This window comes from Macaca thibetana, chromosome 8 (genome assembly GCF_024542745.1).
Source record: "Macaca thibetana thibetana isolate TM-01 chromosome 8, ASM2454274v1, whole genome shotgun sequence".
NCBI lineage: Eukaryota > Metazoa > Chordata > Mammalia > Primates > Cercopithecidae > Macaca > Macaca thibetana.
This window is the reverse complement of record NC_065585.1, coordinates 1,024,758-1,044,375: the sequence shown is the minus strand read 5'-3', so window position 1 is coordinate 1,044,375 and position 19,618 is coordinate 1,024,758. Positions and strand designations below refer to the sequence as shown.

The following is a 19,618-nucleotide window of genomic DNA, read 5'->3' as shown; positions in this document are numbered from 1 at the left end:
GGGCTGAGAGGAAGGGGATAGCTCCCAGCCAGGTGAAGGGGTCAAGTAGACGGGCAGGATGTGTGTCATGGAGTGGCCCCTCCTAGCAGTCCACAGGGCAGCTGGGTGGTAGGTCCTGGCCAGAAGCTGGCAGTGGCTGGGTTCCCATAGGAGCATGCTGCTGAGGGAGGGAGACAGTGGATGCTATCTACGAGGCTCACAGAGACATGACCCAGCACTGGCCCAGTGACCTGGTGTAGGACTTAGCTCCTGAGCTTCCCTCGTCCCTAGGAGGGGAAGGAAAACAGCCGTTTTCATTGCTGGTATCCTAGCTGCAAGAGCTGAGGGGAGTGGTGGCCAGAGTCCAGGGAAGGCAAGAGCTGAATGGGAGAAAGGTGGTGCCAATAGGGCTGCAGGCAGGAGAGGCGCAGGCCTGGGGGACCAGGGTAGACAGGAGACAAGGTCAGTGGTGGGGGCTGTGGCTCAGTGTGTGGCACACCCCAGCAGCCTCAGCCCAGTGGTGAGCAGCTGGGTGGGGGGCTCTGTAGGCCTCTGGAGTCTGGGAAGAGATCCCCATGCCATGCTTTCCTGACCACTGAGGCTTAGGGTCCAGGTCTACTCTTTGGTACCACTGGGGTCTGGCTGGGGGAGCCCCACCTGCTGATGAGGGTGTCTCTCGGTAGTGCTGGCTAGGTTGGGGCAGGTCTGCAGAGATGCCACGAAAGGGACACTTGCTGGCTTGTAAGTGTCTTTAATGGTTTCAGTTTGTGGCCCTTCCCCCAACCCTGGTGACTCTGTCCCAGCAAGCAGTCAGTAGAGGTCCCCTGAGTTGGGCGGGGACCTGGAGATGTCGGGCCTATGAGGGAAGGGCCACTCTCCCCTTGTAACCTGTGGGGGTGGAGCTGGGTCATTCCTGTAGGTTCTGCCGTGCCACCTCCCCTGCCTGAGCCACCTCTGGTACCTCTGGTGGCTGCTAGGTGGAAGCTGCGGCAAGGGGATCCCAAGTGCAGGGCCTCTGGGTGCTACACATCTCACAGCCAGGGCGGCCTGGGGCATTGATGAAGGTGCAAGAAGGGCAGGGCCAGCTGGGCTGGGGGAAGAGAGACAGTTGTTGCTTCCCTGCTCTTTCCAATGCCCATGGCTGTCCTGACCCACCCTGCCCAGTCCCGTGCCCACCTGGAGAGGACTGGGCAGGCTGGAGGCAGCTGGCTGGGGGCCTGGGGGTAGCCCCAATGATGAGGGAAACAAGCGTCCAACTTCCCCGTCCATCTTCTGGGGGCGCTGAGGGCTAGGTCCTGTGGCTGAGGGGGTGGAGCTCAGGACTGGCGGGCTGCACCCCACCTCCCACACCCCACCCCCATCGAGGACTGACCTGGGGCTTCTCGAGGAGCTGACAGCAAGTAGAGGAAAGCAGGGTCCCCATCCTCCCGAACTCCATAGGAGGCAAGGCTGCGCTCAGGCACACACAGGCACCGCCCAATGACCCAGCGTTGCACAGCTGGTGGGAAACCGAGCTCTGAGAACACCTGCGGCCAGAGCAATCAGGGCAGATGATGTCACCTAGGCTGCCCTGCCCCCTGGCAGAGCTCCCTAGACCCTGTGCCCACCTGCTCCTGGAGAGCTGCAACGGTGCAGTGGGGGTGGACCTGCAGGGCAACGTGCGCAGAGGACGCGGTGGATGCGGCAGAGGCAGCGTCTTCAAGTGTGACCTGCAGCCTGTGCCAGAATGTGGGTTGAGGGATGGATGGAGGACCTGGGAGGGTCACAAGGACAAGGTGAGGAAGAAGCCCCAGGCCTCACCTGATGGGGCCAGGTGGGAAGCAGGCCTCCTGAAGCTGAACGCTGAGGGCCACACGATGCTGGGCCAGGATGGCTGCCGCTTGGGCTGCCCCCTTCTCGTCTCCACCTGCAATGGCCCGGGCCAGATTCCCTGCCAGCTCTTCTGTAGGGCAAGGAAAGGACAGCTGTCACCACTGGGGACTGTCTGCTATCCCCCAACACCCCCCTCCACACCTGTACCTCTCTCCATCAAGTTTCCAGGGCTCCTAGGAAGATCTGCCTCAGGTGTGGGGACTTCCGGGGGACTGGGCAGGGAGACGGGGCATGCTTCTGGGCCCAGGGCTGGTGGTGAGCTGCTGCTGCTGCTGCCTACAGGTAAGATATGGGTGGGCTATGCTGTGGCCTCTGTCCAGGCCTCTGGGCCCTTGGTTTTCCAGGACCTTTGCCTTCTCCCTCACCTCAGCCCATGCCAGGGTCCTGCCTCAGGCCACACTTCAAGCCACACTTTCTCCCAGCCTTAGCTCTGGCAAGCCCCTCAGAGGCCCCTGCCAGACTTCTGTTAGTGCTGGAGCTGCACTTAGTTCATTTTTGGGAATTAGAGCCCTTTCAAACCCTTTGGTGCCTGGCCAGGCCACCTTTCTTGGCCCTTTCTGCCAGCCAGGGATGCCTCACAGCAGAACCAAAGCAGGCCCTCAGTGCCCCTGCAGTCTGGGTGGCCTCTTGGAGCCCTTGGAGACCTCCCCTCTCCGGACTCCCTGACCCACACTTGGGCTGCCAGCACTCCAGACAAGCCACTGCCCTAGGCGTCTTCAGAGCTGGGCACCCTGCTGACTCCCCTTCTTACCCCCACCCCCGTGTGAGGCCCAGCCCACTGCAATGGGGGGTCCCCACCCAGTGCTAACACAGCTCCTGTGATGATCCCAGGCCCACTGTATTCATACTGTCTCCCTACTAGGATAAGCAGGGCCTTCCATGCACCCAGCGCTGTTCGGTCCTGGCACCCAGTGAGCCGCAAGGATCACCTGCACATGCTCACCTCGGGGTTTGTTTGCTGCTTCCTTGGTCACATGGTTCATGCCATGACCTTCACATTTCATTCCAGTGTTGCCTCAATGAGGCCTTCCCCTGCCACCGTTTTTTTTGTTTTTGTTTTTATTTTGAGACGGAGTTTCACTTGTGGCCCAGGCTGGAGTGCAATGGTGTGATCTCGGCTCACTGCAACCTCTGCCTCCTGGGTTCAGGCGATTCTCCTGCCTCACCCTCCCGGATAGCTGGGATTACAGGCATGCACCACCACACCCGGCTAATTTTGTATTTTTAGTAGAGACAGGATTTCTCCATGTTGGTCAGACTGGTCTTTAACTCCCGACCTCCAGTGATCTACCTGCCTCGGCTTCCCAAAGTGCCGGAATTACAGGCATGAGCCACTGTGCCCCTGCCACCGTTTTAAAAAGCAATCCTCCCAGCTGCACCATTCCCAGTCCCACACCATCTAACAGACTTTCTTTTTTAAAAAACTCTACGGTAATTTTATTATTATTTTTTTTTTTTTTGGAGACAGGATCTCGCTCTGTCACCCAGGCTGGAGTGCAGTGGCACGATCACAGTTTACTGCAGCCTAGAACCCCTGGGCTCAAGTGATCCTCCCATCTCAACCTCCCAAATAGCTGGGATTACAGGCAGACACCACTACACTCAGTTAATTTTTTTTTTTTTTTTTTTTTTTTTTTTTTTGTGAGACAGAGTCTAGCTCTCGCCCAGGCTGGAGTGCAGTGGTGAGATCTCGGCTCACTGCAAGCTCCACCTCCCAGGTTCACGCCATTCTTCTGCCTCAGCCTCCCGAGTAACTGGGACTACAGGTCCCCGCCACCACCATGCCTGGCTAATTTTTTTTTTTTTTTTTGTATTTTTAGTAGAGATGGGGTTTCACCATGTTAGCCAGGATGGTCTTGATCTCCTGACCTCATGATCTGCCCACATTGGCCTCCCAAAGTGCTGTGATTACAGGCGTGAGCCACCGCGCCCGGCCCACTCAGCTATATTTTTAAATGTTTGGTATGTTGCCCAGCTGTGTACTTATTTTATATGTCTGCCTCCTCCCCTCTAAAAATGAAAGCTCCAATAGGATAGGGATTGGAAGTTTTGTTCATGCCAGAGGAGTACCTAGGACAGAGCAGCTGCTGAATACATATGCTTGGTGAATGACTAAAGAGAGCCTAGCTCCTTTCTAAACACTGAGTTGCTTGAGCCTCTCTTACATCCCTGTCTGGCTGTCTTCCGACCCCTCTGGCAGCTCTGCTTATCTGTTTGTGGGCTGCCCTCTGGGAGCCCCATACTACCTAGTCCTTCATGTTTCTCAGTCTCAACAGCTAACTCTTCCATTTAAGCAACCATGGGCAGTGGCTCACGCCCATAACCTCAGCTACTTAGGCTGAAGCAGGAGGATCACCTGAGCCCAGGAGTTCAAGGCTCCAGTGAGTTAGGATCACACTACTGCACTCCATTCTGGGTGATAGAGGGAGGCTTTGTCTGCAGAAAATCTCCCAAGCAACCATGAAACTCAGCTAATTCCATCTTTTTTTTTTTTTTTTTTTTTGAGACAGAGTCTCCCTCTGTCACCAGGCTGGAGTGCAGCGGCACAATCTCAGCTCACTGCAACCTTTGCCTCCAGATTCAAGTGATTCTCCTGCCTCAGCCTCCCCAATTAGCTGGGACTACAGGTGCACGCCACCATGCCTGGCTAATTTTTGTATTTTTAGTAGAGACAGAGTTGGTTTCACCATGTTGACCAGGCTGGTCTCGAACTCCTGACCTCAGGTGAACCACCCACTTCGGCCTCCCAAAGTGCTGGGATTACAGGCGTGAGCCACCCCACCCAGCCACTAATTCCATCTTCTAAGCATCTCTGGAAACACCCTTCTCCCCAACCCTATCTGCACAACCCTTGCCACTGCAGAACTCTCAGTCTTGAGTGTGTCACTCTCCCACTCCTGTCACCCTCCTGCTGCTCTTGGGATGATGTCTTCTCACACAGGTCCTGACCCTGCCTGCTCCGCCTCTTCATGCTTGCCTCTCATGTTTCCTGAGGGTTAAGGAAGTGCAGGCTGAGGTTCCAGGGCTTCCTGGTGGAGGCTGCAGCTTGTACTGGCTGGGCCCTCAGATGGTGCAGGAGACTGACTCCAGGAGCCACTCCAAGTACTCCAAGTTGGAAGGTGGATCCAACTTCCCCAACCAGGACTGGGGGGCCAAGGCTATTCCAAATGAGTATCCATTACAGGGCACTGACCATTCTGTCCTTCCACGGTGGCACCTCGGACTAGGACTGCCCACCGCTGAGCTTCCTGAGGGTTGAGGAAGTGCAGGCTGAGGGTTCCAGGTCCTCCTGGCGGAGGCTGCAGCTCGTGTTGGGTGGGGCCTCGGATGGTGTAGGAGACTGACTCCAGGGGCCACTCCAAATTGACCTGAGAAGGGGGAGAGTCCAGGCTCAGGGCGTTCCCCCGCCCTACATCGCACGATGAGCAAAGAAACACAAGATAACATTTATAGACCATTTCAAGGTCCTAAGTCCTGTACGCCTATCATCAAATCTTCACAATAGTCCTGTAAAGTAGGTCCCAGCATCACCCCCATTTCACGGACAAGAAAAGAGAAGCAAAGAAACGTAACTGCTTAAGGGCACCCAGATGGCAAGCGGAGGGGCCTGGCTTTGGGCTCCGTGCCCTGCCCGGGCCAAGAGGACTGACTCCGCGCCCTCCGCCCCCACTCACCGCCCCGGGTCCCGCGTCCAGCAGCTCCAGCCGGAAGCGCCCAGGCCGCTCAGGGTCCGCGCTCAGCTGGAGTCTCCGCAGCTGTGCCTCGGTGTCTGGCCTGGCGCCCAGCAGCCTCACAGCGGCGTGCACAGTCAAGAGCACTGCGGCCGAGCCCAAGTCCGAGGCCGCCGCCGCCCCGCCCGCTGGCGGCGCCATCTCCGGTCCGGCCGGGTCCCGGCCCTCCGAGCGCGCTTCCGTGGGATCTGGCCGCTAAGCGTCTCCGCCCGTCGGAAACCCTGGCCGCAAGCCTAGGGTTCCGGGCGCGCACAGAGCGTCGGCCTTGGGACGGCGCCGAGTTGTGCACCCTGGCCAAGCCTGCCCCGCTGGCTTTGCCCAGAAATAGACACGGCCCACGGGCTGGGCGAGGCTGGCGGCGTGTACGAGGCTGGGGCAGGGCGGCGGAGGCGCTCACGTTTGAGCTAGTCTTTGGGGGCGAAGGGTAAGGGGCCGAAGCACCGGCCACAACTGAAGGCACACGCTGCCTCTTCGCCCCAGGGGCTCGGCGGGTGGAGATGCAGACGGCCAGCGACTATCCCAGCGCCTGGCCGCAGCTGCACATCGCTTCCGGGACCTCCAATGGGCAGCCACCTTCGCCCGCAGACCGCAGCCCCCGCCACGCCCACACGACGCACTAGGTTGGCCCGTGCCTCTCTGGTTAAGGGGTCGACCCCCTCAGGGGCGGAGCGAGAGAGGCCATGGCCAATGAGCGCTGGGGATGGGCGGGTTAGTACGGCGAGAGGAGTGACAGACAGACTCCACAACCTGTAGACATAGAAAGCAGAACTGAGTGGCGGGTAAGGCACCCGATTGCTATTCGAGCTCTCGATCCCGGCGACTGGAGCGGGCCATTCAGAGGCGCGGGGCCGGGCCTGGCGGACGCTTGTTGTTGTCCGGTCGGGGGAGGCGGAGGTCGCTAGCTCGCTCGGCTCGCTGACTCGCCGGGGCGCTCTGTGGCGGTCGGCGGCAGGTCGGTCGCGAGAGCGGGCTCTGTGCAGGGGGGCGAGGCTATGTCGCGGTGGCAGCCCGGATGGGCCGGCAGGGCCAGGAGTAACGGGACGTCGCCGCGGAGCTTCTTCCCCCGGATACAGTGCGGCCCGAGCGGAGGCCGCGGCGCCGCCCTCCGATCTTGAGGAGCCCGCGCTGCGCGGAGCCCGCCCCAGCCTGCGCACCGGCACCAACGCGGAGCGACCCACCCCAGCCAGACCCGACCCGGCGAGGCCAGATCTAACCCAGCCAGGCAGGTGGGTGGGTGTCCGCCCTGCGCCCCGCGCTGTCTCGGGCCTCCGGAACCACAGCCCCCAGCAGGCCTCGCGCGGCGCGCTGCCTCCTGGGATTTGTAGTTCCACCGCGGCTCGGCGGGTGCCCTACCCGGCCCCGGCGGGCGCTGCCTGGCGACTCTGCAGCGCCCCAGCGGGGTCGAGGGACCGCCCTCCTAGGCGTCTGGAGAAACTAGGCGCTTTTTCCGGGTAAAGTGGAGGAACCTCTAGCTTTCCTCTCCCCGGGCCAGAAAGCAGCCAGAACGAAAGAGCGCCCGCCCAGGTGACTGCAGAGCCCGGAGCCCCAGGTGTCCTGGCTCCTAACTGGGATGCAGCCTCTTACCCTGGCTGAGGAGCCCAGCCAGCCTGAGGGAGACTGCAGAAGTCATGTCCCGTTGCGGACTCAAGAGTTACCCCCATGGTGGCTGGAGCTGTTCTTTCGGGGTGGGGGTGGGGGGGGTGGGGATGGGGAATGGCAATGGCAATGCTGAGCGACAAACTCAACCAGCAGCCCCAGGGTGAGCAGGGTCCCCGGTGGTCCTAGCCTAGTCCCAGAACTCGCGTGTTCTGCAGGGGGTGTGGCTGACCTGGAGCCTGGACTTGCCACCCTCAGGTAAAACAAGATCTCGTCACCTCTCCTGGCGGGGCAGAGAGGGGAGTTCCTGATGTGCAGCCTGGACAGAGGCCAGACTCAGCTTGTTCCCAGCGGCTCCACTTAGTGGGTAGGAAGGCTGAAGGCAGGGCCCCAAGGGGCCAGATAGATACCCATGGTCTGGCCTGTCACTCCCCAGGCAACACTAGCTTCTCTGGAGCACGAAGCCCCCTTCTCAAGGACATGAAGCTGTTGGAGAACTCGAGCTTTGAAGCCATCAACTCACAGCTGACTGTGGAGACCGGAGACGCCCACATCATCGGCAGGTGAGGCAGGGCGGGGGGGCGCGCGGGGCTGGCATCTCGGAGGTCACACTGCCCCGCCCTTCAGTGGAACCTGGGGGAAGCATGCTTCATGGTCCTCTCTGCATCCTATAGGATTGAGAGCTACTCATGTAAGATGGCAGGAGATGACAAACACATGTTCAAGCAGTTCTGCCAGGAGGGCCAGCCCCACGTGCTGGAGGCACTCTCTCCACCCCAGACTTCAGGCCTCAGCCCCAGTAGGTGAGCCATAGTGGGGGCTGCCTGGGGCTGGGGGTTGAGGGGAGGTGATGGGCCCAGTTGATGCTTCTCTCTGTGCAGACTCAGCAAAAGCCAAGGCGGCGAGGACGAGGGCCCCCTCAGTGACAAGTGCAGCCGCAAGACCCTCTTCTACCTGATTGCCACGCTCAATGAGTCCTTCAGGCCTGACTATGACTTCAGCACAGCCCGCAGCCATGAGTTCAGCCGGGAGCCCAGCCTTAGCTGGGTGAGGGTCAGGTGGAGGGAAGGGACCCACAGCCACCCCACTGTTCTTCCCCACTTTCGGTGGCCCCGGGCTCCTGTCAGCCTGATTGTGACCTGCTCTAGGTGGTGAATGCAGTCAACTGCAGTCTGTTCTCAGCTGTGCGGGAGGACTTCAAGGCCCTGAAACCACAGCTGTGGAACGCGGTGGATGAGGAGATCTGCCTGGCTGAATGTGACATCTACAGGTGGGCCAGCATCCCTGCAGGTGGGCCCCCATCCCTGCAGGTGAGCCAGCATCCCTGCAGGTGGGCCCCCATCCCTCACACCACCTGTCACCCTGTACTCCCCAGCTATAACCCAGACTTGGACTCAGACCCCTTCGGGGAGGATGGTAGCCTCTGGTCCTTCAACTACTTCTTCTACAATAAGCGGCTCAAGCGAATTGTTTTCTTCAGCTGCCGTTCCATCAGGTGGGCACCATCTGCCTCCTCCCCCACCTCCCTGTTGGGCCGATACAACTTCCCCAGCTGTGCCATCTCCACCCAGCTTTGTCCTCCCTGAACATCCTTCCTGGGGCCAGCAGCAGGCCTGGGTAGGGGGTCCTAAAACTGGTTTTCCTGCCTCCCCTCAGTGGCTCCACCTACACGCCCTCAGAGGCAGGCAATGAGCTGGACATGGAGCTGGGGGAGGAGGAATTGGAGGAAGAAAGCAGGAGCGGAGGCAGTGAGGGTGGGGCCGAGGAGACCAACACCATGGAGGAGGACAGGTGTGTGATGGGGGCCATGACCCGGGTCCCTGAAACCTGGAGTGGGTGCAACAGGGTGGGGGCCTCCTCTACGTGGTCTAAGTGGTGGCTCCTAAAGGCCCACCGTGTGCCAACCTCCGCCCAGGGTCCCAGTGATCTGTATTTGATGAGGAGGAGCCGAGGCCCCAGCTTCATCCAGCTTCAACCAATGCCTGGACCTGCCCGCCTGAGAGGCCCCTGGGGCCTCCCCAGCTGCTGGCCAGACCCTGGCGCTGCCACAGTCCTGGCACTGCCCAAGGCCATACCTGCCTAGCCCTTTGGCTCCATCCTGTGGATGCCCACTCACCTCTCAGACTCCTGCTGCCCGTGCTGTGGCCGGACTCGGCAGCAGGGGGCCTGGTGGGAAGAGTGACTGCCCTGCCCAAATGAACTGCCACAGCAGGGAGAGCTGGACCACAGAGTTTATTTTTGTATTTCTACTGGGCCTGCACACTCCAGCCCAAAGGGTCTGTGGCCGGAGGCTCCGCAAACAGGCCCCGGCGGTCACCAGCTCTGGTCTTGGGCCGGCCCCTGGTGCCCACCTGTACCCCCACCTCGCCCATTTGGCCGCGTGCACTGAGTGTCACTTTGCTGCAGCTCATTTCTTTCCAATAAAAGTTTCTGTGACTTAGTGTGGACCTGGATGCGATGTGGGGGCGGGGCCTGCGGTGTGGGAGTGGCCAGCGGCATCTGGTATCCTAGCAACTGCCGCTGCCGGCCGTGACCGCTAAATCCTGGGAGCTGTTGGGCTCTGGGACCGCAGTTGCAGAAATGGAGGCAGAGGCGTGGGAGGCAGAAGGCTACAACCTAGTTCTGGACTCGGACCTGTATGATGCAGATGTCTATGATGTCCCAGACCCTGGGCTGCTCACCGAAAAGAATGGTGAGGGGTCCTGGCCTCGTCCCACGGGCATCCGCCAGGAAGTGGGTCTCACTCGGGCTTCATCCCCTGGAACGAAACTCCCCTGGGCAGTGCCTGGCAGGGCAGGGCCCCTGGAGGAGGGCTCCCCATAACCGTCAGGGTCGGGGACCTGAGGCTGTAGGTGGCAGAACTTCCAGTTCCCGCCCGCAGAGTTGACTTTCACGGAGCCGTCGCAGGTCCTGCCCTTTCTGACCAGCAGCCAGCAGTGGCAAAGCCTGACCCCGCGCGCCCGCGCCCGCCGGCTGTGGCTGCTTCTGCGCACCAGCCTCCACGAGGTCGTGGAAAAGGTGCGCTGTGCCCGTCCTGTGCCTCCAGGCCTCTTTCGGGATCCGGTCCTTCCCCTAGGGGTTCCCTAGGCCGGAGCAGCCCCAACCTTTGACGGCGGGTCCGCTCCCCCCGGCCCACAGGAGAAGAGAGGCGAGCTGCGCGTGGCGCGCCTGACGCATGGGCTGGAGCCACTGCGCCGCCTGGAGGTGGCAGCCGGGCTGCGCTCAGTGGCGCAGGACCCGGTGGGCGGACGCTTCGTGGTGCTGGACGGCGCGGGCCGCCTGCACCTGCACAAGGAAGACGGCTGGGCACAGGAGACGCTGCTGGCGCCTGTCGGGCTTACGGGGCTGGTGACCGTGTTGGGCCCGCTGGGTGCCGTGGGCCGTTTTGTAGGCTGGGGCCCCGCGGGGCTGGCCATTCTGAGGCCCAACCTCAGCCTGCTATGGCTGAGCGAGCCGTGGGTGGGCAGGGCCCCGGGTTGGGCGCCCACCTACTGCCTGCCGGTGCCTGACCTCAGGCTGCTGCTTGTGGCGGAGATGGACAGCAGCCTGGCGCTCTGGCAGTTCCGCTCAGGTGGTCGCCGCCTAGTGCTGCGAGGGTCACCACTGCACCCGCCCCCGAGCCCAACAGGCAGGCTCATGCGTCTGGCTGTGGGGCCGGTTCCTCCCCACCACGTCCTGCGCTGCTTCGCGGCCTATGGCTCGGCCGTGCTCACTTTCGATCTGCATGCCTGGACTCTGGTAGATGTGCGCTGGGATCTGCACAAAACGTGAGGGGGAATCCCCCTAAGGAGGGCCAGGCATGTAGGGGTACAGGGCCTTCACAAGGCGATGTTAAGTCCGTTGGGCTTCTCCCATTCCCCACTTGTAGCACCATCTCGGACCTGGCTTATTGCGAGGAAGTAGAGGCAATGGTGACAGCTTCCCGGGACAGCACCGTGAAGGTGTGGGAGGCTAACTGGCAGATCCGGATGGTGTTCGTGGGCCACACAGGTGCTCTGAATTCTCTGCACCCCGAGCCTCGGCCTTTTGCCTCCAGCCGCTCTAGGCTGTCCAGCATCTCTGCAGCTCTGGCCAGGCCTTGCTGCGCTGACTGCAACATAGGTTGAAGGCTCCCCCGCCTTCAGTCAGCCGAGTGACCTGCACCCCTCCCACAGGCCCGGTGACGGCTATGGCTGTGCTGCCTAACACGACCCTGGTGGTGTCGGCCTCACAGGACGGGACGCTACGCACCTGGGACTTGCAGGCGGCGGCGCAGGTGGGCGAGGTAGCACTGGGCTACTGGGGTCAGGACAAGCTGTCCCGGCGCGTGGGCCGTCTGCTGGCGCCAGCACGCCCGGGCTGGCCGGTGCTGTCCCTGTGCGCGAGCAGCCTGCAACTGTGGAGCCTACGCGAGCTCTACTCGCCGTTGGCGCAACTGCCCGCCAAGGTGCTCCATGTGCAGGTGGCGCCTGCGTTGCCCGCGCCTGCGCACCCGTCTCTGCCTACTCGCCTCGTGTGCGCGTGCACCGACGGCTCAGTCTACCTCCTGTCAGCTGCCACCGGGCGCATAGTGAGCTCACTGCTGCTGGAGCCGGAGGACTGCGCGGCAGCCGTGGCCTACTGCCTGCCGCGCGAGGCGCTGTGGCTGCTGACCAAGGCCGGGCACCTGGTCCGCGCCAACGCGGCGCGCTGCCCCATGAGCGTGCTGCACCGCATGTGCCCGCCGCCGCCCCCTGCGCCGCAGCCTTGCTGTCTGCACCTGTACAGCCACCTCACGGATCTCGGAGGCGCCTTCTCCTCCTGGGAGGTCGTGCGCCAGCACCAGGGCGAGTTGCGCCGCAGCGCTGTGGCCTGCGCCTGCAAGAACACGAACCGGTGGGTGCCGGAGCCGGCGAGGGTCTGGCGGGCAGAAGGAGCGGCAGGGTCCGCGCCAACAGGCTCTTCCCACTCGCAGGTACCTGCCCGTGGTGGGGCACATGGACGGCACGCTGTCAGTCCTGGACTGGCTGTCGTCGAAGACTGTCTTCCAAACGGAGGCGCACAGCCCGGGTCCGGTCGTCGCCATCGCATCCACCTGGAACAGCATCGTGTCTTCGGGTCAGTAGCTCCCCTGCCAACGGTCAGGCTGCCACAGAGCCCCCTCCCCTCCGACAAGGCCCAGCCAGGCTCCGCTGCCCACAGGTGGGGACCTGACGGTGAAGATGTGGCGCGTCTTCCCCTACGCCGAGGAGAGCCTGAGCCTGCTGCGCACCTTCTCCTGCTGCTACCCGGCCGTGGCGCTCTGTGCGTTAGGCAGACGTGTCACCGTGGGCTTTGAAGACCCAGATAGCGCTACCTACGGCCTGGTGCAGTTTGGCCTGGGCGACAGTCCGCGATTAGACCACCGGCCCCAGGACGACCCCACGGACCACATCACCGGTGAGGGGGCAACACGGGTGAAGCCCAGCCCCTGCCCGGCTCGGTTCCTGACCCTGAACCCTGCCCCCAGGCCTGTGCTGCTGCCCCACGCTCAAGCTGTATGCCTGCTCCAGCCTGGACTGCACCATTCGCATTTGGACCGCTGAGAACCGCCTCCTGCGGTAGGCTGGGCGGTGGGGAGGACTGGGGTCTCCTCCTTCTGCCTCGCACCAGAGCCCAGTGGCTGAACTGGGTGGAGAAGGCCTTGTCCCTGCTGAGCCTCGGTTGCCCTGGGTCACCTCCAGGCTCCTGCAGCTGAATGGTGCCCCTCAGGCCCTGAGTTTCTGCAGCAACAGTGGAGACCTGGTGCTGGCACTGGGATCCCGCCTCTGCCTGGTGTCCCATAGGCTCTACCTGCCTACATCCTACCTAGTTAAGGTGTGTGGTGAGGACAGAGTGAGCAAGGTGGGCCCCTCACCTTGCCCACCTTGGGGGAGCAGACCTGGGTTCCCCCAGCCAGGCATACAGGTTCCTTCTCCTATTCAGAAGATGTGCTGGAAGGTCCCAGACATGGTGGACGACCCTCCGCTGCCACTGACGAGCCAGGAATCACTGACTTCCACCCAACTGCAGAGGCTCAGCAACCTCCATCGGGCAGCCAGCCTCAGGTCCCATACGGGCCTGCTCAACCCTCCTGGAGGCCCCCCTTTCCCACCCTGGGTGAGGGCCTGGCTGCGTGGGGCCCTCTGGAGTTGATGCAAGCCTGCCTGAGCCTTGGCACACCCATTTGGGGTCGGTCCTTGTCCCAGCCTCTGCCCCAGCCCACTGACATGCCACCCAGCTTCCCACCTGTGCCTGTCCCTGCTTGCAGCAAGGCCTTGCCTCTCATCCATCGTCGGAGGGCAACATCTCAGCACCTGGTGCCGAAGGAGGTGGGGTGGGTTCTCCTTAACCCGCCCTGCCCAGGCTCAGGCCCCAGCCTTCAGCCCTGGGGCAGGCCTGGGATCCCTGTGGTTGTCTGGGCAGCACGTAGCAAGGCTCAAGGAAGAGCAGGCTGATCCCTGAACCCTGACTCAGGACTTGGACGCCCTAGTGGCCCGGGACCGAGACCTTCAGCAGTTGAGGCTGGGGCTAGTGGTCCCAGCAGCCCGGCCCCCACCCTCCTGGCAGCAGCGCCAGGAAGGCTTTGACAATTACCTCCGTCTGATCTATGGCTCTGGCCTGCTGGTAGGTGTGGGGTCTCCCCCAACCCAGTCCTGACCCTGGCCTCTCCTCTCCACCCACCGCTCCCACCTGGTCTCTGATGGTCCGTCTGCTCCTGCTACCCTCCCAGGGCATGCAGAAGGGAGTCCCAGCAGTGGAGCACCGGGACCCTCACAGTAGAGAGAGAGACCTGGGATGTGTGTGCCCTACCCCAAGCTGCCCACTGTCTTGCCCGGGGTGAGGTCAGCACTGCAGCCCAAACAGTGCCAACAGCCCTGTCCCCACAGGACCTGGGGCCCCTGGACCAGCACTTCTCCCATCCTCCCCGAGTCACAGTGCCGATCCCACCCACCCACCGTAGGGTGCACAGCAAGGCATCCCAGGTAAGGCTTCCCACCCTCCCACATGCCTGCTGGGCCGCCATGGCCCCTCTGCCACCCTGTGACTCCTCCTATACTCCAGCTTTTGGCCCGCTCCTCACTGAGCCACTGCCTGGGTCTCAGTCTGGATCTACAGCTGCAGTTGGAGCAGCTCCGAGGGAGGACGACCATAGCCCTGGACCTGCCATCCTCCCACCTGCAGTGCAGGGTGAGGGACCCAGGCACGTGGGGTACCACCTTCTGAGGGACAGAGCTGCTGGGCGCTGGGGACTGTGTTGTTCTGAGCCCCCATTCCATCCCCCAGATCCCACTGCTGCCAAAGAGACAGCCCAAGGAACCTCTTTCTAGCCTTGGGGGCTTCTTTCCTGCCACCGTGCAGCCCCACAAGGTGAGACCCCCACCCAGCTCCTGGAGAGCCACTCCTCTCCAGGCATCACTCTTGTGCCTGCCATCTCCCCTTTGCTACAAATCTTTGTGTCCAAATCTGACCCAAGGGCCATGCCCACCTAAAACCAGAGGGCCAGGCTGCAGCCTCCCACGCACCCCTTACCCCTCACCCTTCACAGTCTGTCTAACCCTGTTCCAGTACAGCTGTGTTTGTGGCCACAGACTCCTTGCTGCTCTGGGAGCTGACATCAGGCAAAGCCAGGCCCCCAGCCGGTTATGCCACACACTGCTTTCCCCCGTGGAGGCTGTGGAAAGGCAGGTCCCCTAGGGACTTTTCCTGGAAGATCAGAGTCCCTGCCCTTTAGAGGAGCAAAGTCAAGGGAACCTGGCCCTTCAGAATCCACTGTCTTCCCACCCTCACATACACCAGGTGCCCAGGCAGGCCTCAGCCCCTCCCCCAGCATATGTCTGGCACCGTCACTTGCCCAGGTGGGTTATTGACTCTTTGGACCTGGGTACCACCATCAAGCTCTTCGTTGCCCTCTCTCCAAGCTCCTTCCTTCCTCCCTGGCCCCTGTGCTTCTTTTAGACTTTCTTGCCCCAGGGCTGGGCCAAGTCCTGTGAGGAGCTTGCGGGGTGTCAGGGCCCCTAGAAGCCAACACTTCCCCAGGTTTCCCTTCTCATTTGTCACAGCTGATGCTCACTGAGGGCCTCGCCCCTGGTATCTCAGGGTTCTCCTGCCATCTGTGTTGAGAGTAGGGGTGCCAGCTCAGTCAGCTGTCGGAGGCCTGGCAGCAGAGCTGGACTGGCGGCTGAGGGGCTCTGAGAGGTTATACAGGTGACCAAGGTGGTGGCCAGGCTGGGGGAATCCAGGTTCTCAGCATTCCCTGCTGTGCCCACCTCCAGTACTGCCTGAGGCCTATCTGCTTCCCCGGCTATGTGCCCAACTCAGTGGTGCTCCAGCAGATGTGGCTAAATGCGGAGGTCAGCGGCCTCGGATCCCTGACTCAGCTCGCCTCCCAGAGAAAGCTCAAGGCAAGGGACGGGGCTGGGGACTTTGCTGGTAGGGGAGGGCTCTGCTGTCCTTGCAACCCATCAGGCACCACCTCTTGCCCCTCTGCAGCCAGGGGCAAGCCAGGATGCCCTGTGGTTGCAGTACCCCAGGCCATCCCAAGCCCAGTGGCAGAGAAAGCTGCTCCAGTGGCTGGGGGATAAGCCTGGAGAGGAGGAGGAGGAAGATCAGAAGGAAGAGGAGGAGAAGGAGGAGGTAGAGGAGGAGCTGGACCGGGCCTTGGCTTCCCTGAGCTCGCACTCCAGCCAGCAGCTGGATTCTTGGGAACTGGAGGAGCAGGTAGAGGCTCAGGCAGGGGCCCCAGGCCACCACGGGAGGTGGGCTTACACTGAGACCCAGACAGGTGGGACCTGTAGCCACTGCTGTTCCACTAGAGTGCTGTGGACTGGACCCGGGAGCCCCGGCGGCGCACCTACGAGACTGCCAGGACCCACCCTCATCCCTGGCACCGTCATGGGAGTTTGCTTTTGGATGAGCATTACGCGCATCTGCCCAAGTTTCTGCATTTCTTCATCTACCAGACCTGGTTCAAAGAGTTGTTCCCCGTCTTCAACCTGCAGGTTGGAGGGAATTCAGGATGCCTGAGAAGCATGGGTTAGGGTGAGGGACAGGGGAGAAGGTAGGGGCTGGCTTGGGTGTGACATGGGAGCAGCACCTCAGCATGCTATCCTGCAGGCATACCCGGAGGCGGGCACGGTGGAGGGCCTGGCCTCACTGTTGGTGGCCGTGCTGGAGGAGACCACGTGGGTGGACCGTGTGCACATCCTGCAGGTGCTACTGAGACTGCTGCCCAACATAAGCAGTGATCTCCAAGGCCAGCTGCAGGGCCTGCTCATACACTTGCTCAACCTGGACGAGCCCCCCAGCCTCCAGGTGTGCCCCTTGTCCTGCCCCCAGTCTTCCTTCCTGCCCACCCGCCCTCAGCAACCACATCCCCTCCGCCTGCCTCAGGACCAGACGCAGAAGAAGTTCGTGATGCTGGCGCTGCAGCTGCTCCTGGCCTGCTCCCTGGAGTCCCGGGATGTGGTGCTGGAGCTCATGTCCTACTTCCTCTACTCTCCGGTGCGCTGCCGGTGAGTCTCGCTCCGGCCCAGCCCTCCCTGCCACTGGGAAGGCCTCTGGACAGCCACATGCATCTGTCCCAGGCCAGAGCTCAAGAAGCTGCTGCATGGGCTGGGCCTTCAGGACCCGGAAGGCTTCCTGTTCAAGGAGATGATGACCTGGGTCCAGAGCTCCGACCTAGACTCCAAGGCTGGTTTGCGTACTCGCTGCCGCCAGAAACTGGAGGACATGATCCAGCAGCTTCAGGTTGGGCTGGTGGGGGCCGGGGGTGCCTTGGGAACCCTGTTGCCTTCTCTGGCTTTCTACAAGTCCTGGGATCAAAACCAGCTGAGGCCACGGGCCCCTTGCCTTGCCCAGTCCTGGGCCTCCAGCCTCCCTGCCCTGAGCATCTCTGGAGATTTCCCTGTGCAGGTGGAAGTCACAGGGGGTGTCTGGCCCTGGGTGTTGAGCCAGGGACAGCCCTGGGACCTCCTTGTCAAGGGAGGGGCAGCCCCTGCCTTGGGCTGAGGGTCAGGCAGAAGGGAGTTTCAGTGGCCATGGGGGTGCTCAAGGAGCCAGGGTGCTTGGCCGTGGGTCACCTCCCCACAGATGGAAAGCTCGCAGCCACTGTCTTCAGCCAAGTTGCTGGTGGTGCTGCCCAAGGTCTCCAAGACCTCAGCACTTTCCTCTCCTCCCAAGGAGACCCCATCGCAGACTTCAGTGGTCTCTGGGGCACCCACGCATGCCTCCGTGATGCCCTCGGGCACCTCCTGGTCACCCTCCAGCATCTTCAGGAGGCTCTCGCGGGTCTCAGAGGTGCCTTCGATGGTGGTCTCACCTGCGGAGCCGCACTCTCTCTCCCCGGAGCTCCAGGCCCAGCAGACGCTGGCACCCACGCGCAGCTGGGGGACCGGCCAGCTCGGTCTCGGAGTGCTCTCCGAGACGCTGAAGAGCTTCTGCCTGGAGCCCGAGGCCCGCCTGGGCCCTGCGGGGCCTGCTCAGCTGCCCGAAGAGCCGCCGCTGCTGGAGGAGACCGACTGGTCGCACTCGCAGCTGCTGGACTTGGGCCCCATAGACGCGCTCAACTTCTTCTGTCAGCAGCTGCGGGCACAGCAGCGGAGCTCGCTCCAGGAGGAGGCTGCGCATCTGTACCCGCCGGTGCCCGACACGGTGGCGCCGGTGCCCGACATGGTGGTGCCACCACCCCGGGAGCACTGGTGCGCGAGGCCTGCGCCGACGGGGCCTGCGTGGGGCGGCCAAGCGTGGGGCGGCCAAGCGTGGGGCTGGACCGGCTGAACCCTCCTCTTTGCCTCCAGGTACCACCCCATCCTCCGGCTGCAGGAGGCCAAGGCGCAGAGGTCCGCGAGGTGCGCCATGAGACTGAGGGGTGAGTGGGGCCAGGGGTGGAGACTGGGCCCCCATCCCGCCCCAGACCCCAGGCCTCACAGGCCTCCGCCCGCCCCCAGGCCCGATGCTTTCCCGGCTCTGTGCGCGCCGCACCCTGGATGGCCCCATCCGGACGCTGAAGCTGCCGCTGCCACGTGTGGAGCCGCAGCCTTTCCCCCGGGACTGGCCCACGCCCCCACGCCCGCTGCCCCCGCGGCTCCTGCAGCCCGCCTTGCAGCGCTACTTTCTGCCAGAGGACGCGGACCCTGACACCTATGGCTGACCGGGCTGGTGGCCTCAGCCTGCCTGGCTCTGGGGCTTGCCATTGGTATTTGGCCAAGGCCTGCATCGGGAATAAAGTCCAGAGAATTTCTTTTTGCAGGATGCCGCCTGCTTTGGAGGGCCCTGGGGTGCGCAGGGCGTGCGGGCGTGCGGCCTGAGCCCACAGTGGCGGCAGAAGGCGGGAGCCAGAGGCCTGGGAGGTGGCCATCATGGGCACCAGCGTTCCTGGAGGGGTGGCTGGCCTAGGGCAGAGGAGGCCCATAGCGGGGCCCCATCCGCTGGGCACGGAGCAAACGTTTTCTGGTCAAGTACTAGGTGTGGAGATGCGGGCTGACCTTAGAGAACGCGTCCTGGGCCAGCCCACAGCCCGGGGTGGAGGGGAGTCCTGCCGGGCCTGGGAGGTCACAGACTGGGCCTTCCGGGTTGACACAGGTGAGACCAGGAGTTTGCAGACCTTGCTTTCGTTACTTTTGCTCTGGAAAAGAGAAGAATTGATGAAGGCACCAGGAGCTTTTTTCTGAGCAACAACGAAGAAGATCCTCTCACCCCTTTAGCCTAAAAACCCCTAGGGGATGGGTTTGGTTCCGGTTCCCAAGGACTCAGCCTCTGGGCCGGGCTCCTCTGCGCTGTGTGGCCTGGCAGGGCACAATACCTTTGCACAGGCTCTCGGGGTGGCTCTGGGGGAAATGCCCGGCTTTTACACCTGTATTTTGTGTTGTCTGAGCAGTGATTTCTCTCCTGTATTTCTAGCCTCTGGCTTTACTGGTTTCTTCACGATGGCTTTGGTTAGAATCGCTCCTCCACACCTTCCCCGTCACCCCAACCTGTGCGGTGGCTCTTGTTATGGGGCCACCAAATGGCTGCTCTTTCCCAGGCCAGTGCTTGACACAGTGGTACCACCATCCCAAGAGCACGGGTGCGCAGGGCCATGTGGGATGGCCAAGCTGCTGGGCCCAGCTGAACCTGCCTCTTTACATCTAGGCACTCCCCCATCCGCGCACTGCAAAAGGCCAAGGTTCACAGGTGTGCGATGAGACTGAGGGCTGAGTCTGTCACTAGAGGACTTGACACTTTTTATGAAAAATTAGGGCCGGGCGCGGTGGCTCAAGCCTGTAATCCCAGCACTTTGGGAGGCCGAGGCGGGTGGATCACGAGGTCAGGAGATCGAGACCATCCTGGCTAACACGGTGAAACTCCGTCTCTACTAAAAATACAAAAAATTAGCCGGGCGAGGTGGCGGGCGCCTGTAGTCCCAGCTACTTGGGAGGCTGAGTCGGGAGAATGGCGTGAACCGGGGAGGCGGAGCTTGCAGT

The 19,618-nt window shown here is 62.3% G+C and overlaps 3 protein-coding genes across 7 annotated transcripts; 2 read left to right on the top strand and 1 right to left on the bottom strand.

Moving 5' to 3' along the window:
* Window positions 1-714: 714 nt before the first annotated feature.
* On the bottom strand, window positions 715-5,991 carry SHARPIN (SHANK associated RH domain interactor). 3 transcript variants are annotated; one of them, XM_050800946.1, is made up of 8 exons: window positions 5,526-5,991; window positions 5,045-5,219; window positions 1,999-2,127; window positions 1,780-1,921; window positions 1,587-1,695; window positions 1,352-1,505; window positions 1,156-1,280; window positions 715-1,069 (listed from the first exon to the last, which is right to left on the bottom strand). In XM_050800946.1, the coding sequence occupies exons 1-8, from the start codon at window positions 5,721-5,723 to the stop codon at window positions 953-955; spliced, it is 1,149 nt and encodes a 382-aa protein (XP_050656903.1). In that variant the 5' UTR covers window positions 5,724-5,991; the 3' UTR covers window positions 715-952. The 3 variants fall into 3 exon arrangements, with proteins under 3 accessions (XP_050656903.1, XP_050656904.1, XP_050656905.1); XM_050800947.1 differs by having other exon boundaries at window positions 1,156-1,274; XM_050800948.1 differs by lacking the exon at window positions 1,780-1,921 and having other exon boundaries at window positions 1,587-1,732.
* Window positions 5,992-6,259: 268 nt separating this feature from the next.
* On the top strand, window positions 6,260-9,618 carry MAF1 (MAF1 homolog, negative regulator of RNA polymerase III). 3 transcript variants are annotated; one of them, XM_050800962.1, is made up of 8 exons: window positions 6,260-6,808; window positions 7,615-7,741; window positions 7,853-7,981; window positions 8,060-8,225; window positions 8,327-8,448; window positions 8,554-8,673; window positions 8,835-8,969; window positions 9,094-9,618. In XM_050800962.1, the coding sequence occupies exons 2-8, from the start codon at window positions 7,659-7,661 to the stop codon at window positions 9,113-9,115; spliced, it is 777 nt and encodes a 258-aa protein (XP_050656919.1). In that variant the 5' UTR covers window positions 6,260-6,808; window positions 7,615-7,658; the 3' UTR covers window positions 9,116-9,618. The 3 variants fall into 3 exon arrangements, with proteins under 3 accessions (XP_050656919.1, XP_050656918.1, XP_050656920.1); XM_050800961.1 differs by having other exon boundaries at window positions 6,683-6,808; window positions 8,327-8,673; XM_050800963.1 differs by having other exon boundaries at window positions 6,686-6,804; window positions 8,327-8,673.
* A 140-nt stretch (window positions 9,619-9,758) lies between these two features.
* WDR97 (WD repeat domain 97) lies at window positions 9,759-18,398 on the top strand. Its single transcript, XM_050800999.1, has 23 exons — window positions 9,759-9,870; window positions 10,060-10,196; window positions 10,317-10,945; window positions 11,047-11,168; window positions 11,333-12,032; window positions 12,112-12,254; window positions 12,339-12,575; window positions 12,646-12,736; window positions 12,860-12,992; window positions 13,101-13,274; window positions 13,632-13,792; window positions 13,897-14,140; window positions 14,220-14,345; window positions 14,442-14,525; window positions 15,431-15,508; window positions 15,648-15,875; window positions 15,971-16,156; window positions 16,272-16,469; window positions 16,548-16,669; window positions 16,742-16,904; window positions 17,337-17,854; window positions 17,954-18,024; window positions 18,104-18,398. Exons 1-23 carry the CDS (start codon window positions 9,759-9,761, stop codon window positions 18,304-18,306), a joined length of 4,860 nt encoding a protein of 1,619 aa, XP_050656956.1. The 3' UTR covers window positions 18,307-18,398.
* Window positions 18,399-19,618: the final 1,220 nt, after the last annotated feature.

Coding starts and splice junctions, on each gene's coding strand:
- WDR97 (XM_050800999.1), top strand. CDS start 9,759: ATGGAGGCAGAGGCGTGGGAGGCAGAAGGCTACAACCTAGTTCTGGAC. Junction 12,737..12,859: donor GCTGAGAACCGCCTCCTGCG/GTAGGCTGGGCG, acceptor GGTCACCTCCAG/GCTCCTGCAGCTGAATGGTG. Junction 15,876..15,970: donor CTTGGGAACTGGAGGAGCAG/GTAGAGGCTCAG, acceptor CTGTTCCACTAG/AGTGCTGTGGACTGGACCCG.
- SHARPIN (XM_050800946.1), bottom strand. CDS start 5,723: ATGGCGCCGCCAGCGGGCGGGGCGGCGGCGGCCTCGGACTTGGGCTCG. Junction 1,281..1,351: donor AGCTCCTCGAGAAGCCCCAG/GTCAGTCCTCGA, acceptor CCACCCCCTCAG/CCACAGGACCTAGCCCTCAG. Junction 1,070..1,155: donor GCCTGCCCAGTCCTCTCCAG/GTGGGCACGGGA, acceptor CTCTTCCCCCAG/CCCAGCTGGCCCTGCCCTTC.
- MAF1 (XM_050800961.1), top strand. CDS start 7,659: ATGAAGCTGTTGGAGAACTCGAGCTTTGAAGCCATCAACTCACAGCTG. Junction 7,982..8,059: donor TCAGGCCTCAGCCCCAGTAG/GTGAGCCATAGT, acceptor CTCTCTGTGCAG/ACTCAGCAAAAGCCAAGGCG. Junction 8,970..9,093: donor AACACCATGGAGGAGGACAG/GTGTGTGATGGG, acceptor ACCTCCGCCCAG/GGTCCCAGTGATCTGTATTT.